This window comes from Melanostigma gelatinosum, assembly GCF_949748355.1.
Source record: "Melanostigma gelatinosum genome assembly, chromosome: 3".
Classification (NCBI taxonomy): Eukaryota; Metazoa; Chordata; class Actinopteri; order Perciformes; family Zoarcidae; genus Melanostigma; species Melanostigma gelatinosum.
The window spans coordinates 10,730,493-10,745,546 of record NC_136636.1 but is presented as its reverse complement, the minus strand read 5'-3'; the positions used below and the strand labels follow the sequence as shown (position 1 = coordinate 10,745,546).

General features: G+C 42.1%; 1 protein-coding gene across 1 annotated transcript in view; it reads left to right on the top strand.

The window, feature by feature from the left end:
- Nucleotides 1-14,962, top strand: part of LOC306775907 (arf-GAP with coiled-coil, ANK repeat and PH domain-containing protein 3-like) — a 46,876-nt gene extending 31,914 nt beyond the window's left edge. Inside the window, exons 10-26 of the mRNA XM_079266473.1 lie at nucleotides 288-299; nucleotides 3,933-4,045; nucleotides 4,534-4,585; nucleotides 4,802-4,902; nucleotides 5,140-5,251; nucleotides 5,379-5,611; nucleotides 6,147-6,216; nucleotides 6,393-6,487; nucleotides 6,731-6,951; nucleotides 7,119-7,211; nucleotides 7,473-7,565; nucleotides 7,752-7,972; nucleotides 8,387-8,496; nucleotides 9,049-9,159; nucleotides 9,912-9,973; nucleotides 13,330-13,379; nucleotides 14,173-14,962. Of these exons, the coding sequence (XP_079122599.1) occupies nucleotides 288-299; nucleotides 3,933-4,045; nucleotides 4,534-4,585; nucleotides 4,802-4,902; nucleotides 5,140-5,251; nucleotides 5,379-5,611; nucleotides 6,147-6,216; nucleotides 6,393-6,487; nucleotides 6,731-6,951; nucleotides 7,119-7,211; nucleotides 7,473-7,565; nucleotides 7,752-7,972; nucleotides 8,387-8,496; nucleotides 9,049-9,159; nucleotides 9,912-9,973; nucleotides 13,330-13,379; nucleotides 14,173-14,241 (1,818 nt within the window). The 3' untranslated portion in view covers nucleotides 14,242-14,962. The remainder of the gene's footprint in view (nucleotides 1-287; nucleotides 300-3,932; nucleotides 4,046-4,533; nucleotides 4,586-4,801; nucleotides 4,903-5,139; nucleotides 5,252-5,378; nucleotides 5,612-6,146; nucleotides 6,217-6,392; nucleotides 6,488-6,730; nucleotides 6,952-7,118; nucleotides 7,212-7,472; nucleotides 7,566-7,751; nucleotides 7,973-8,386; nucleotides 8,497-9,048; nucleotides 9,160-9,911; nucleotides 9,974-13,329; nucleotides 13,380-14,172) is intronic.
- Nucleotides 14,963-15,054: the final 92 nt, after the last annotated feature.

Below are 15,054 nucleotides of genomic sequence, written 5' to 3'. Positions count from 1 at the left end.
AGTCACGCTACACACAGATGCACAAAATTCCTCCATCTGTTACCTGAAGAGATGCCAAAAACATGGCAGTTTTTCTGCCCGACTTGGCCCTTCCCGCTGATTACTTATGATTGCTTATTACTTCTTATGTGAAAAGACCTTCAAGACACTGACTGGGACCTGATGTCTCATGATAACATAGTTGGCTTCATGTGGTGAAATGCAGTCAGTGGTGATCATGTATTAACACTTGTACCTCTCTTTTTCTCTTCTCACCTGGTTCTCTCCTGACCATGTTCTTCCTCCAGACTCTGATGCAGGTGAGTTCATATCTTTCACTTTGATCTGAACCTTGGAATTACACAACCTGCACAAGACATGCCCTGTGATGCAGTGCAACACACCCAAATAGGACAATCTTGTCAAGGATCAGAGGTTTAGATCGATAGATAGATTACTTTATTTATGTATATTCTGTATGGGAGTGTTGCATGTGTAATGTTGCATGTGTAATGAAGAAGTGTATGTCAGTTTGCCTGACATACACACAAATCAATGTACTTGTCACTGCTCAGTGACGTCTACCATTCAGTGGAAATCCATCGGAACATCTGTGTATTCGAACATGAAGCCAAAACGTGTCCGTGAGAGCAATGACTTTAATCATTCCATCTCTTTCACAATTCTTCTTCACTTCTCTTCCTCTCCTTTTTGTGTTGTTCTTCACCTTGCTTTTACTTTCACTATCTCGACTATCCCCTCCCCTTCTTAGTATTTCACATGCTCCCTCTTTCTCCCCTCTCTATTCTTTCACAGCCGTCTTTTATGTTTGTGCAGGACTTCATTGTGGCTCCCAGAGGGATTGTCGCCTCAGCTCTCTCCTCCATTGTTATAGCATTTGGCTGTACATCTGTTTAAGTCAGAGAGACGTAAACAGAGAGAGAGACCAAAACACTGAGAAAGATATGCAAGTGCTGTAAGAAAACGGAAGGGAGTGGGAGAGTAAACATTTTATAAACCAAATGTGTTTTTACATTACAATGCAGACTACACGTCATCACTTATATTAAATCATTTAACTAAACTACAACCTTAAGTTGTTTATTCAGACCCGGGTTATGATGTCTTTGTAGCCGATATAGCAATGAATCAATGCTTTGAATACATTTGTGTTAAAACATGGCGGATGGGGGCGTCTTCAATTTGATTCAAACTATGGATTTGTTGCATGTCGTCTTCCTCGGTCTTTCCCACCATTTCCTGTCCGTCTCTACTATCATGTTAGAATTAGAATGAAGTTAAATAATGAAGTAAAAGCGGGGCGACTTGTCACTGTATCCCAGGCAGAGGCTGTGATTTAATATGGTCCTTAAACCTTAGCCTACATAGGCTGTGTTGTGTCACTGTGGGGTGTGTTGGATTGCATAATTGAACAGGTGTGTCTGTTGTTCACCCTGTGGACAATCCAAAATACATCTATAGCCTACAACCTAAAAATGACCATATAATTGAATTAACATCCCTGACACAGTCTCACATTGTTTCACAAATCGTGGATCAATTCTGCAATATATACCGTACATTTCTAATGTATTTTGTGGGTCCCTGGTTTGGATAGAGGCCGTTTTGCAGCCTCTTGTGCCGTTGGACACTTAGTGTGCTGCAATCCTCTGCGGTCCGACTGATTTAAGGTGGGAAGAAGGGGCTCCGGCTGGTGTTTGGGGAGCAATAATGTTGGCTTGATTAAGCAGGAATAGTGTTCAGAGCCGCAGACAGATGGACTCCAGAACTGTGGATGAAACGCTGCGCTTCAGTGGGGGGGCCTTAAATCGTGCTGTGGGGCGGGGAGGAGGCACGGTACGTAAAAATGAAATGTTTGATCCCCGGCAGACCGAGACGGGGTCAGCGGGGCACGGGGACTCCGTGGCAGCTGTATGATAATGAGCTCTCGCGCCAGATAGGCTACACGCGACCGCGGCAGTCGACAGGTGGCGTTGAGTGAAGGAACGGCACGAGCGCGCCGCTGCTGGCAGTCTCTCATCTGTATTCGCGTGGGATGCGCGTGGTTCTCCCGATCCGCTACCCTAACTTATAAACCTGTGGGATACTTTAGAGATGCTCCTTTCTCTCTGACAACTTTGCATCATTTAGTGATTCATTTTTACGTTTTTTGTTGCGCTTGAGATGCTGTTGGATGTCAATGTGGTTAAGATGAAGATATTTGGCAGGCTGGACTATACGGTGAGGATCACTTCTTTCGTTTTGTCCTAGTTTTCATGAATGCTTCGGTTATCAGTGCTTTGTTTTACGTCTCTATGGAATTCGTCAAAGACAAAAAAAAACTTCTCTTTTTGTCATTTTGTCTTCTTCTACTCAGGGTTGATGAAAATGAACTTTCTCACTCGTGGTCTGTTTCAGATTGTGGGAGAAAGCTGTGATGCTTGAATGCGTGTGTGTATCTGAATGTGTGTGTGTGTGTGTGTGTGTGTGTGTGTGTGTGTGTGTGTGTGTGTGTGTGTGTGTGTGTGTGTGTGTGTGTGTGTGTGTGTCAAACCAGGTTCTTTGGAGGAAACACCTCTGAGCTGTGAATGCCGCATCAGCTGGCAAGGAGACAGACTGTTGTGTCGCATCCCACCATGTTTTTGCTTCACATGGCCTGAATGTTTTCACACAATCACTGAAAAAATGATTAAAGCTGTTGCTTAAAGTACATACAGCAGTTCAATTCTGGTCACCAGTGTCACATGTTGTCAATCTCTGTATGACTCATTCAACTAACCGAAGAAAGCAGACAATTCTAGCCGCATTAAATTAAAAACAAATGCTGTTTGTGAATGTTGCCGCATCTGGGTTGATCAATGAAAAGGCCTCGATACTTTTAACAAAGTCAAAGGGGCCCTGAAAGAACATGATGACATCGGTGTGCGATTATACAGTCAGTGGGGTTTTGTGAAAAAAAGATTTATTCATCTCTCTCTCTGTCTGTGTGTGTGTGTGTGTGTGTGTGTGTGTGTGTGTGTGTGTGTGTGTGTGTGTGTGTGTGTGTGTGTGTGTGTGTGTGTGTGTTCATCTGCCTATGTACACAGCTTGCCATATGCCCAGTATCACCTTGCCCCAAACCAAAGGCCTCCTTAATAATAGTGAAACCAACCTCAGCGTCGGCTTTAATTAAAATCTGTGTCCTTGTGTTTTTCACCTCGCTGAGCAGGTGGCATGTGACTTTAAACGTGTTTCTTGGGAAATGGAACTCTGTGTAAACAAAATAGATTCGAAATTAGAGAATAGCTCTTATGACAGGTTGAGAAGTGCAAATTGTTCCTATTCTTTAAAGGTAAACTCATAAACAGATGGTAGACCGACATTTGTTTTTGTGGAGGAACACAGACGCATTTCAGAAGGAAAAGGTGAACATAACAGAAGACATGTTCCACAGTAGCAGTTCGGCAGCACTGTTATTGAATGCGGTGCTGATAAGGCGCTATCTCTGTTATGATACGGTGGACTTTTACACGTATTGCTCCATGCTGTCACCTCACTTAGTATTTATGCAGTGTGTCCAGCCTTGCATGAAGTGAACTTTACCATGCATTTTACACAGAACGAGGACTGTGGATTTTGCCCCCCATCACTCACATTGGAATCGTTTCAAGAGAGGAAACTCTTTGCAGCGGTGTGGATGGGAGGAATGATTACAGACGCCACTAAATCTTTCAATGCACATGCTAGTAATGTTTGAAGACACACTTGGAAAAAAAGACAGCCATCGTAAAAAACTGGCTATAGTTTGTTGAAAGGACGGCATCCATTGTTTTTGCAGGAGCAACTCAATCATGAAACTTTGGTCTTTGCAGTACACTGGTTTTAGTTGTTTCATTTAAAATGAAAGCATGCTGAATAAATGAAGCAATACCCTTATGTTGATCTTGTGCACCTATGTGTCCCCCCCCCGACAGGACTTTTCTTATGATGACCACAAGTTGGAATTTAATGTGGATGCACCCAATGGTGTGGTCATGGAGGGCTACCTCTTCAAGAGGGCCAGCAACGCGTTCAAGACCTGGAACAGGTAAAAGAGTGAAGTGAGGAGAGGGAGAGCACAGAGGGAGTCAATTTACAATTCAAAAGACCTTCTGATTAAAGTTAATGAAAACCGGTACACATGCAAAACAATGAACTGTCAAACAGTTAGTCAGTAAACAGGGTGAAATTACAATAAAAAGACAATGTATTGTAAGGAAAGGTCTGTTTTGTTTTGTTTTTTGAGAAAGCATTTGAATATTTTTCACCAAATTCTAAAGGCCCCAATGTCACGGGTATTTTCTTAACTTTGGACTGTCCATGAACTCCTTCATGTGATGGATGACTATTACCGAAGAAACTGATTTGTATAAGAAAGAAAACGCATCCATAATTATCGACAGATTTATTAATCACCATTGTAATGTCCAGTGCTTTTCCCTTCCAGGACAAATTTCAGCATGCAGACATTTGATACCATTGATCATGTCTCTCTCTCACAAGCTGTCACATCTCACACCTTCTCCCCTTCTCAAGGCGGTGGTTTTCTATACAAAACAGCCAGCTGGTCTACCAAAAGAAACTCAAGGTACAGTTTGATTTTGTCAATTTAAACTAAACAAATTCTTCACTAAGAGTAAACTATTGAAGAATGTTTGACGGTTTAGCGTTATTGGTAAAATGATTAATAGTTTGCACATTAGAGGAGAACAATGGTGGATTTATGAGGAGGATAACCTGCTTCTATGGCTTGAGGAGTAAAATGGGAGAGAGTTGTTGTGACCTTCCTCTCTGCCAATGACAGGACTCTTTGACAGTGGTGGTGGAGGACCTGAGGCTGTGCTCTGTCAAACCATGTGAAGACAATGAGAGGAGGTTCTGCTTCGAGGTTGTTTCACCCTCTAAGTAAGTCTGAATGTGTGTGTGTGTGTGTGTGTGTGTGTCCTTTTATAAGGGTAAAGGCTAATCCAAACTAAACCTCTCTAAAAGCTTTTGCTGTTATCTTCTTAGATTTTCACTCATTAATTGTTACATTATTGACTATGTCATTTGGATTTTACTTATCAGCCAAATAACATGTAGCTTCATAGCATTCGACAGCTGTGGGCAGGTATTACATAACTGGCCTCTACAAACCTGCAGGAGCTGTATGCTGCAGGCAGAGTCTGAGAAGCTGCGGCAAGCTTGGATCCAGGCAGTCCAGGCAAGCATCGCCTCTGCTTACAAAGACATCGCCGACAATTATTACATCGAGGTATGAGCACGTACATGACTACGCAACAGTCACATAATAGCACACGAGTGGTGTTTCTTTTCATTACAAGTGGCTCCCCAGGTAGCTTCAGATTCTCCGTCTCTGACTTGTCCACCTGTGTCTGCAGCGTTTGGACCGGACAGCCTCGCCCTCCACCAGCAGCATCGACTCTGCCAGCGAGCCCAGAGAGAGGGGGGAGAGGGCCGAGAGGTTTGTTAGGGTAGGCGTGGATAGCCTCCTCCATAGGGTACAGAGCCTGCCGGGCAATGAGTTGTGCTGTGACTGTGGCCAAACGGCTCCGTGCTGGGCCTCCATCAACCTGGGAGTCCTGCTCTGCATCGAGTGCTCAGGGATCCACAGGTGACTGCACTTAACAATGCGAGAGAGTTTGGAGGCGGAAAGAACCACAAAAGAACCGGTTTTGCCAGAGATAAGCCACCTCAACCATCTTTCCATGAAGTCCTCCTAACTTGTCACAGCCCACCTGACTTACTTCTGCTTTAAAGCATCCCATCTTATTAGCATGTTACGTTGCAGTGACTACTCTGCTATGCTATTATGTCAACTCATCAGTTAAAGCTCTATTGTGAACAGAAAAACAGCAGTTATTAAGATATCTGCTAGAGGTAGTTAAAAATATGGGTATGCGACTCTTATGAGAATTACAGTCACCAAAGTGAATGTTGAAGTAATTAGAGAAGTTTTTAGCTTTGCTCTAGAGACTCGAGTAGAGTCACAGAAAAAGTTGCCACCTCAGGCAGTTGTGCTAAAAGAGGCAAGAGTAAAACTGTGCTTGTGGTTAAATACTCTCCTTACACTTTCTTCATATAATCTATTATATATTTATATGTATAAATATTAATATATAATCTCTTTTTCTTCTTGTTTCTGTCAGGAGTTTAGGTGTCCAGTGCTCTAAAGTGCGTTCACTGACGTTAGACTCATGGGAGCCAGAGTTACTCAAGGTGCGTCTCCCCAACACATTTTCTTCCTGCTTCTCTCTGTTCTGTGCTTTTTTTCCCCCACCACCAGAGTTTCATTTAACATCCCTTAGTGCTTTGCAAAACAATTTTGAACCGCTACTTTTTTTTCTGTTTCTGTCTTCCATCTTTGCCCTCCTTCATTCTACTCTCATGTTTAGCTGATGTGTGAATTGGGGAACACTGTGATCAACCATATTTATGAGGGAGCCTGCGGGGAGCTGGGAGCGAAAAAACCGGGACCCACCAGTTCAAGGTCAGTCTTTTACTCTATTTGGCAAGGAGAAGAGCATCATAGCAAAAAGGAAAACGTTCTTCTGTATATTCCATTGTTCGATACTTTTGGCCACTCTAAAGTCTATTAAAGGTGTCTTCACTGACTTATCTGTCTGGTAACATCTGTCTTTCAGTTTCCACCATCTTATTTTAAACTGAATTATCTGTATATGTCATGTCTCCAATTATTTAAAATATTCCGATTGTGACCATCTACCTCCAGACAGGAGAAGGAGGCTTGGATAAAGTCCAAGTATGTGGAGAAACGCTTCCTGAAGAAGATGAGTGGGAGCGAGGCTTTGGTGGAGGGTGAAAGGAAGTCCCGGCCCTGGACAGTGAAGAAGTGCCAGCGACGCAACAGCTCTGTTCGGGCCCCCCACAAGGCCCGCAGGAAATATCATCGCTACGAGCCGGGCAGCGCTGCACCTGCTAACCTCTCAGCAGGTCAGTGCAGAGAATTAACTTCTCCGTAGAAGCACAAGGCCCATGAAATTAAGAGCTGCAAGATATGAGTATATAGATATATATATATATAGATATATATATCGAGTCTATAAATACAACCTGAAGCCCAGACTGAAATCTTGTTGTGATGTTTTGTCCTTTGGCAGCTGCTGCAGCAAAGTTTCGCCGGGACTCCCTGTTCTGTCCAGATGAGCTGGACTCACTCTTTTCCTACTTTGACACTGGCTCTGGTCCTCGCAGTAAGTCCACTACACAGTCAGTACACACAGGCACAATGCACCTTGCAAGGTTATTGTACATTTTCAGGAAGATGCAGGTCGGAGTTCCTTACTGTGACAGAAGAATTCACACACTCAGAGAGTTCGTATTGCAATTTCTGAAATGAATTCTGTTAATTGTGCAGTCCTTCCAGTGATGGCGGTGCGCGTGTGTATAAGAAGAGCAGTATGTGCTGTGTAATGATTAACGTGTCCGTGGCTTGGCAATGCTTGGCCCTGCAGGTCTTAGCAGCGACAGCGGCCTGGGAGGAAGTACTGACGGCAGCACAGACATCCTGGTATTTGGCTCGGTGGTGGACAGTGTCACAGAAGAAGGTACGTGTGTTTCCGTGTTGTATTATATATTACTTTTTGTTACGTTTACTTGTCATATGTTTTACATATTATGTATAGTTTAATACCAAAAACTTGACACTATTTACTGCCGTACCCAAAAAGTTTGCTGAAAGAAGACATCCTCCCTATTTATTTGCATCATCCTGTTGCCTTACCTACCCTCAGAGGAGGAGTCGGAGGAGTCCTCCAGTGGTGAGGTGGAGATCGAGCAGGAAGTGTCTTCAGACCCCGAGGACCCGAGGGAGCTCCACCCCGGGGCTCTACTCCACCGATCCTCCCGTCTACACAACCTGCCACTCATGGCTGAGGCATTGGCGCACGGTGCAGACATACACGCTGGGAGTGAGGAGGAGGGCAAAACGCCACTCATTCAAGCCGTGGGCGGGGTGAGAGACTCTGCTTGCTCAGCCTGTTAGACAATTAGCTGGAAGTGAGAGGTTTGTAAACACATCATGGTTAAGCCTGGTCAACTGAACCTTTTTATTTGATTTTATTACCGTTTTTATTGTTAAGATCTTTCGTCTCTGTGGATACTGTCTGGGTTAAAAATTAAAAGTGGATAACCTGCTGAAGGACACAGATTTTAAGCGTAAACACAGCCATAAACATCCTCAGCCATAAGCGATTAAAAACATGGGAAAGATCTCCTCCATTAACATAATATCTGCTGCTATGAATTGCATGACTTTCCCTCCTTTTGAGGAAAACTAGTTGAAGTTCGAATAGGTATTGTTAAAATGCCCAAAACTAGACTTCTCAAAGCAAATAAACTCATGCAAACCACTCTGTCTGTCTACTAGGGTTCTCTGATAGCGTGTGAGTTCCTGCTACAGAACGGAGCCGATGTGAACCAGAGGGACATGAGAGGCCGAGGCCCGCTGCACCACGCCACCTACCTGGGACACACTGGGTAAGGATCGCCTGCAACGTGGCAGGATGTTGTTCATAGTGTGAGCACAGCACAACTGAAACTGTTCCAAGTTTCCAAGTATTTCACAGCCGATAATCTTTGAGCCTTCTTGGCCTGTAAATCGAGCATACAAGGAAGTTTGATCAATGCAAAAAGTCATGACACAGCACTGTGATAGAATGCAAAAGCTCTCTGTGTGGCTCTCTTCTTTGAATGGCATACGTTCTTGTAGAGTCTTGTCTCCCTGACTCACAGCGTGAGGGAGGATGCTATAAAAACATGGCGGGACAGCTTAAGTCGCCCATGAAATCTTATCTGTAACTGGAGACTAGAGCATGGAGTAGAAAGACAAGCAAATGATAAAAAAGACAAGTCATTGCATTGACAAATCCGTGAATTGGTTACTGAGGCATCCATCCACCCCATCAGTTGATCTGCTCTCCTAACTCTCTAGCATACAATATCTTTAATTTCCCCTCTCATCATCTGTCATGGTGTCAATAACTCTAATATTCACCTCTCTCCTTTGTGCCTAATTCTTGTTTTGCGCAGTCAAGTGTGTCTGTTCCTGAAGAGGGGAGCATCTCAGACGGAGGTGGATGAGCAGGGTCATGACCCCCTAAGCATCGCCGTCCAGGCTGCCAACGCAGACATCGTCACCCTGTGAGTGATCCTACTTCAACCAGCCCTCATGAACAAGTTCCTTACAACTCTTTATTCACTGATAACCACTCGTGCTTGAGAACAGTTGGTTGAAATAAGTCATTGTCTCATCAAACGTAGCTCATCCTTTCCTTCAGCAAGTAACACGCTGCACCCAGCATCATTAAATCACATTCATTGTATTCAGTGAAATGGGCTGAGTGTCTTTTTGTCAGATTAATGCTGTATTTTGAAATGTGTAGTCTGATCATTTTGTTGGTTAACATTCTAATGTGAGCAATAACAGACTAGAGCATTAGACTGCTTGGAATATACTAAAAGTGATAAAACAAACTAAATAATATTCACCCTATGTCTTCTTACTTGCTTTTCTTTAAACTGAGATGTGGTTGAGCCCTGGAAGCTCTGGAAGTTCATGAATGAACCTTCACTCTTCAATATCTAAAAGCTGTTTAATCGGATTGCATTATATTTCAATTATAAAATCTGATGGTTGATTGTCTGACTTGTATTCCTCATTGTTGTCTTTACTCTCTCTTTCCCTGCTTTCCTCTCTTCTCTCATCCTCCTCTCTCCACTGTGGTCTATCGCCCCCGCTTCACCTCGACATCTCAACTTTTTCACTCCCTATTCTTTTCTCGCCTGTCTTTTGTCATCTTACGATTCCATTTCTCATGTCTGCTTCCATGCGTGTCCTTCTGTTTCATCACTGTGTCTCCCTCTGCCCTGTGTATTTTTCTGCTGTCCTCCAGATTGCGTCTTGCACGGATGAACGAGGAGATGCGAGAGGCGGAGGCTCCATTGGGTCAACCAGGTCAATACCACAGCAGCAGCCCCACTGAGCAGCAGTATAGGAAGTGCATCCAGGAATTCATCTGTCTCACCATAGAAGAGTGCTAGTGGCCACTGTTTTATCCAGAAGCGAAGCTTGTGCTATCTCTCTCTCTCTCTCTCTCTCTCTCTCTATATATATATATATATATATATATATATATAGAGAGGTATATATATAGGTTGTAATTCAGGAAGAATGTATATATATAGATATATGTATATGTGTATGTGTATATATATATATATATATACACATTCTTCCTGAATTACAACCTAAAATAATTGTGGAGACGAAGTTGCCCCTAGACACTGATCTTAGGTCTGTTGCTTACAGGCTTATGATCAAGTTCTTGGGGGTGTCTGAGGAGAGAGGAGCGTACCACTTGCGCTTTATGGGGGTGTGTTGTGTCATAGGCAGACCCCTGATGGACCTTTTTAACTATACTGACAATACAGTCACCACCACCAGTTTTCTGCATCACAACTATGTTTCTGCTTACTCGCTAACAACCACGCTATGCTAGCTACATGACACGCACAATAAAATGACATCTGCTTTTTGCCAACAGGGTTATTTATCCTCTAACAACTTACCATAACATGGTGTTTAACCTCTTGAGTGAGGGTGTGGGTTTACTTTTGCCTAACAGCTCTTTCCTCCGAAGACTCTCGGAACATTAAACCCCGTACACAATATCTATCCAGACCATCTGTGTGACCTCCAACTTACCCATCTCTTCTTCATCTGAGATGTAAATATACGTATTTAGAAGTTAAATGGGTAATCTTTAAACTATGTGCTGTGGCATGAGGTGAAAAAAATGGTATTTGTTTCATTACCAATAGAAAAAGAGTTAACTGCTGCAGTAGAGGTGAGCAGGGTAGTTTACTGTAAAGAATGTCAGGAAGGGAGATTTAATGTAAAACTGTGACAAAAATACTGAAAGACTTGTGGAGAAGAGACCCTTGCCTGCTCTGTAAGATACTTTGTGAGTGAGTGAGTGAGTGAGTGAGTGAGTGAGTGAGTGGACAGGTGAGCATGTGTCAAAGAATACTGAGAGAGAGAGAGTTAAATAATATGATATTATGATACATTATGTAAAGGAAAAAAGAAACTGTGCACTTTTCCCATCTACAGTATTCTATATATTTTTTTCTTTTTAATTATGTTTATCTCCCCAGAGGACCAGTGCAATTCATTCGTGGGTGCAGTTTACGTCTGCATTTGTGTTAATGATTGTCATTTCAAACTGAAGGTATTACTTGGAATTACTGACAGGATTCTTTCGATTACCGTGTACCATTTTGACTTCAGATTATTACGTATTAGCACTCGTAAAAGACATTTTATGACATTTAATTTCCCATTTGGAACAGCCTTACATTGCTGTCATTATTGGCATTCAAACACATAACTAAATTCGATTTTACTAGCTAATATATGGAAATTGTAGTTACAGTGTAATTGCAGTCATCCGTTGTTTATTATATGGGGATGTAAACTTGCTAAATTGTGAAGGTGAAGTTAAGACAAAGCAGAGCAGCAACAACGAGGGTGTACATACCGGTACAACTGGATTTACTTCTCACCTTTAAACAGCTCTTCTGTTCACTTCCTTTTACAAGACAAAGATGACTCGTGACACTTCTATTGTGTTGTATTGTGTTGTACTCATCCATGTTATGGTATCTGTGGTGAGAGGAAGGTGCACTTTTCTTCAGAACAGTTTATACATGTGTGGGATCAATGGACTTATATATCTGGCTTCCCTCTCTGGTCGATGCTTGCAGTATTCTCTGCATGCTTTACCAGGATTTACTTTTGGAAGTTCAACATCGTTTGCATTCTGAGCATGATAAAGATATTTTATTATGGTTTGATCATGTCGTGCAGTGCAGTCCCGTGGAATAAGCATGTACCACCATGACCCCTCTGGTGTCAGAAATATCTCACTTTTTGCACCTCTGTGCCATTCTTCCATCCATGGACCAAATCTCTGGTGACCTCCTCATGCCTGTCTCTTTTTTAGTGATTTTATGTTGTTTTTATCTTGTGGTTTATTTCCTCTGCCAAAGACTATTTAAAGGGAAAGCGTCTGACATTGTATAATATCACAGTTGTTTTTGTTTTTTTAAACTGAAACTGTTCAGAGTAGATTGAGTAAAGCATAGTTTTACCATGCTTTGTGAAGTGGCAGAGTGGTAGAAACACTGTTGGTGTACTCACATGTTGAAAAGAGGTTACAGAAATGTGACAGACCTGAGAGATTTTGATATGGCAGGTGATATTCTGCAATAGTTCAATGTACTGCAAGTAGAACCATTCTAGGGGGTTATGTGAAGCTACTGTGACCAAACTGTTCAGGGCCATCGCTCTAGCGGAAGTATTAAATGTTGTGTCCATTGTGTGTATTGACATAGGAGTGATTAAAGATGCTGTTCAAAGCAAACCTGTTGTAAATAGTACACTTGTGTATTTAAACCCAACTTTCTGCCTCTCAGCATTCAATCACCAATCCTGACTGTCTGATCTGGTTTATGTCTGTCTTTTTATTCTCTTCCAAATACAACAACCTGTCAGGCAGAACTGTACGGCAGTTTGAGGTGTTCTTCTGCTCACTGACATTTGGATATCTTTGAAATACTTTCGTCCTTGTCTTTAGAAGCACTGAGGGGAAAAAAGACAACAAAATGCGTACAATAAAACAGAAACTCTTGATGAACTAACCCTGCTTCCTGCTCGTTGCTCTCATTTCTGTTTCCTGTCTCATCTCTTATGCATAACATTCTCTCAACATAGCAGCAATGTATTTGAAAAACTTTTACAGAAAATGGTTTCTCTAAAAGATTAAATTCAATTTGAATAAATGTAGCTGTGAAGAAATACTGTCCGATGTTGGGAGAATGCTATTTTTTTCAATCTGGTCTGGTGTGTCTTTTGGTTTATAACACACTTTTGGGTCGCACTGGGCTTATTCAAAGCAATTAAATGATTTCCTTCATGACAAATATAAAGGAGCTGTACACGTGGACATCTCCAGACAACCAGGTCAATGTCAACACACAATTTAAAGATAACTGTATAAGTGTATAGGATCAGTTTCAAAGAGTATCTCGGTTTCTAGCCTGCAGCAGCAACACTGTGCCTTGAATAATTCAGTGTCTCCAAGGTGTAAAACATTCATGTGATCTCACAAGCATTGTTACACCATCGCTGAAAAAATGTTCCCACATGCCAGAAATGTCTAATTCCTCACCTTACACTTCAGGCAAACGGCACATGTCCACCTGAGGAAATAATCACTGACACTGATATCATTGCTTCTGTTACCACAGGGGTTGCCACGAGCTGCAGGAGAGTTAAACCAAAGGATGTTCTGGATAGAGTGAGTGAAGCATCCCGGGCTGTCTTACTAGAGGACTAGTGTCATAGTGTGATTCTCTCTGCTCTGGTGGCTGTGGGGTTCTGTTGCACACACACACATTTGGAGTGGTCTTGATGTTTTTAGGGTTCTGGGGAGCAATGAAGGAAGGACAAAGAAATCTTTTGTGGAGGACTATTGTGTCTAGAACCTATAGCTATAATGCAGAAATCCCGTACATTTGGATAGTTCATACTCAGAAAACGTCCAAACATCAAATGTATGCTAGGTCACAGATAATGGGTAAGTATGGTACACTTCATTTTATGAAATGCAAATTAGTGTATTAAGCTCATGAATTCAGATATAACTAGGTAGTGACTTAAAAATATAGAGGAAAAGGGATCCCAGGATGATGTAGGAGTGAAATGGACAGGATGCTCATCACTCTTTACCTGCACGTTCCTGATTTCTGCTCTGCAAATTAACCAAGAGTCCCATTTAGCGGGGAATCTTTTATGAATGTTTATAAAGCACAGCTTAAGTTTTTAGTGGGTATATAAAAATAATTTACTCATAAACCAAAGACTCTTAGAAGACTGAGTCATTTCCTGAAGGAATAGGTGTCGTATGTAGCACCAAAGGAGACTGAGGAACTGCACTCCGTCTTGAGGCCATGCTTTGGGCCGTTTTCTCTTTCATGCAAAGGCTTATCTTCATCTGTCTTTCTTCGTGGATTGGGAAATGTGGTTCAATGGAGATTGCAGTATTGCAGTCTCAACAGTGCTCTGTTTGACTTTAGTATCCCATGTTGCAGGTGAGATCTCCTGCGTTGATGTCTTTCGCGAGTTTTCTCTCCTCGCGTCTCTCCAGCCCGAGAAGTTGAGGAGAAGGAGCATACAGTTCAGCCACTGCGAGAAGCCACAGTGACCACTGACCGCCACTTCTTGTGACCGCTCTTCAGTCACTTTGGAAACAAGAGGGAGCAAGCCATATGCCATTAAAAACAATATTTTGATGCTGGGGAGTGAGTGCTGCAGACGTAAGCAAATGGTGAAAAGCAAATATGTTAAGTCAAGGTAAAAATAATATAACTTGCTCGTGTCAAAATGTTATAATATATAGTTCAAACTGTTCCTGATGGCAAGGAGTTAACAACAGTCGTTGTAGCATGTCAGAATATCTCTGGACAAAGATTACCATGGTGTCTTTAAGAGGGCCAATGCACGCCAACAATTTAATATTGCACCTGCATAAAGTTGTGGGACTCACATTAGATTCATTCAGAAAGAACATTTCAAAATTGAAGCAGCAGAAGCTGAGACTTTTAGTCTCAGGTATACTGTAAGTTGAGACCAAAAACACTGGATGTTATATTTGCTGTAATGTGACACCATATTTGTTAGATCCTCCCTCCAATGCAATTGTTTCCATAGGCTTGATTATACTCTCTGTGATGAGTAAACGAAACTGAAAATCAGTGAAGTGAACTTTAATGTTTTGCATGATTTGATTTAGTAAACTGTGAATCTCTGATGAAATGTTTTTTAAACTGTTTTGAAACTGGTGGCAGAAATAAGATAAATAGCCTGTAGTCAAAGGTCTAAACCATGAATGTTTGTGTGCATTTCATTGGGTTTTCTTCTCAACTTTGGCGAACAATGAGAGCAGCAAGCATAAAGCACCAGCAAGACGACCT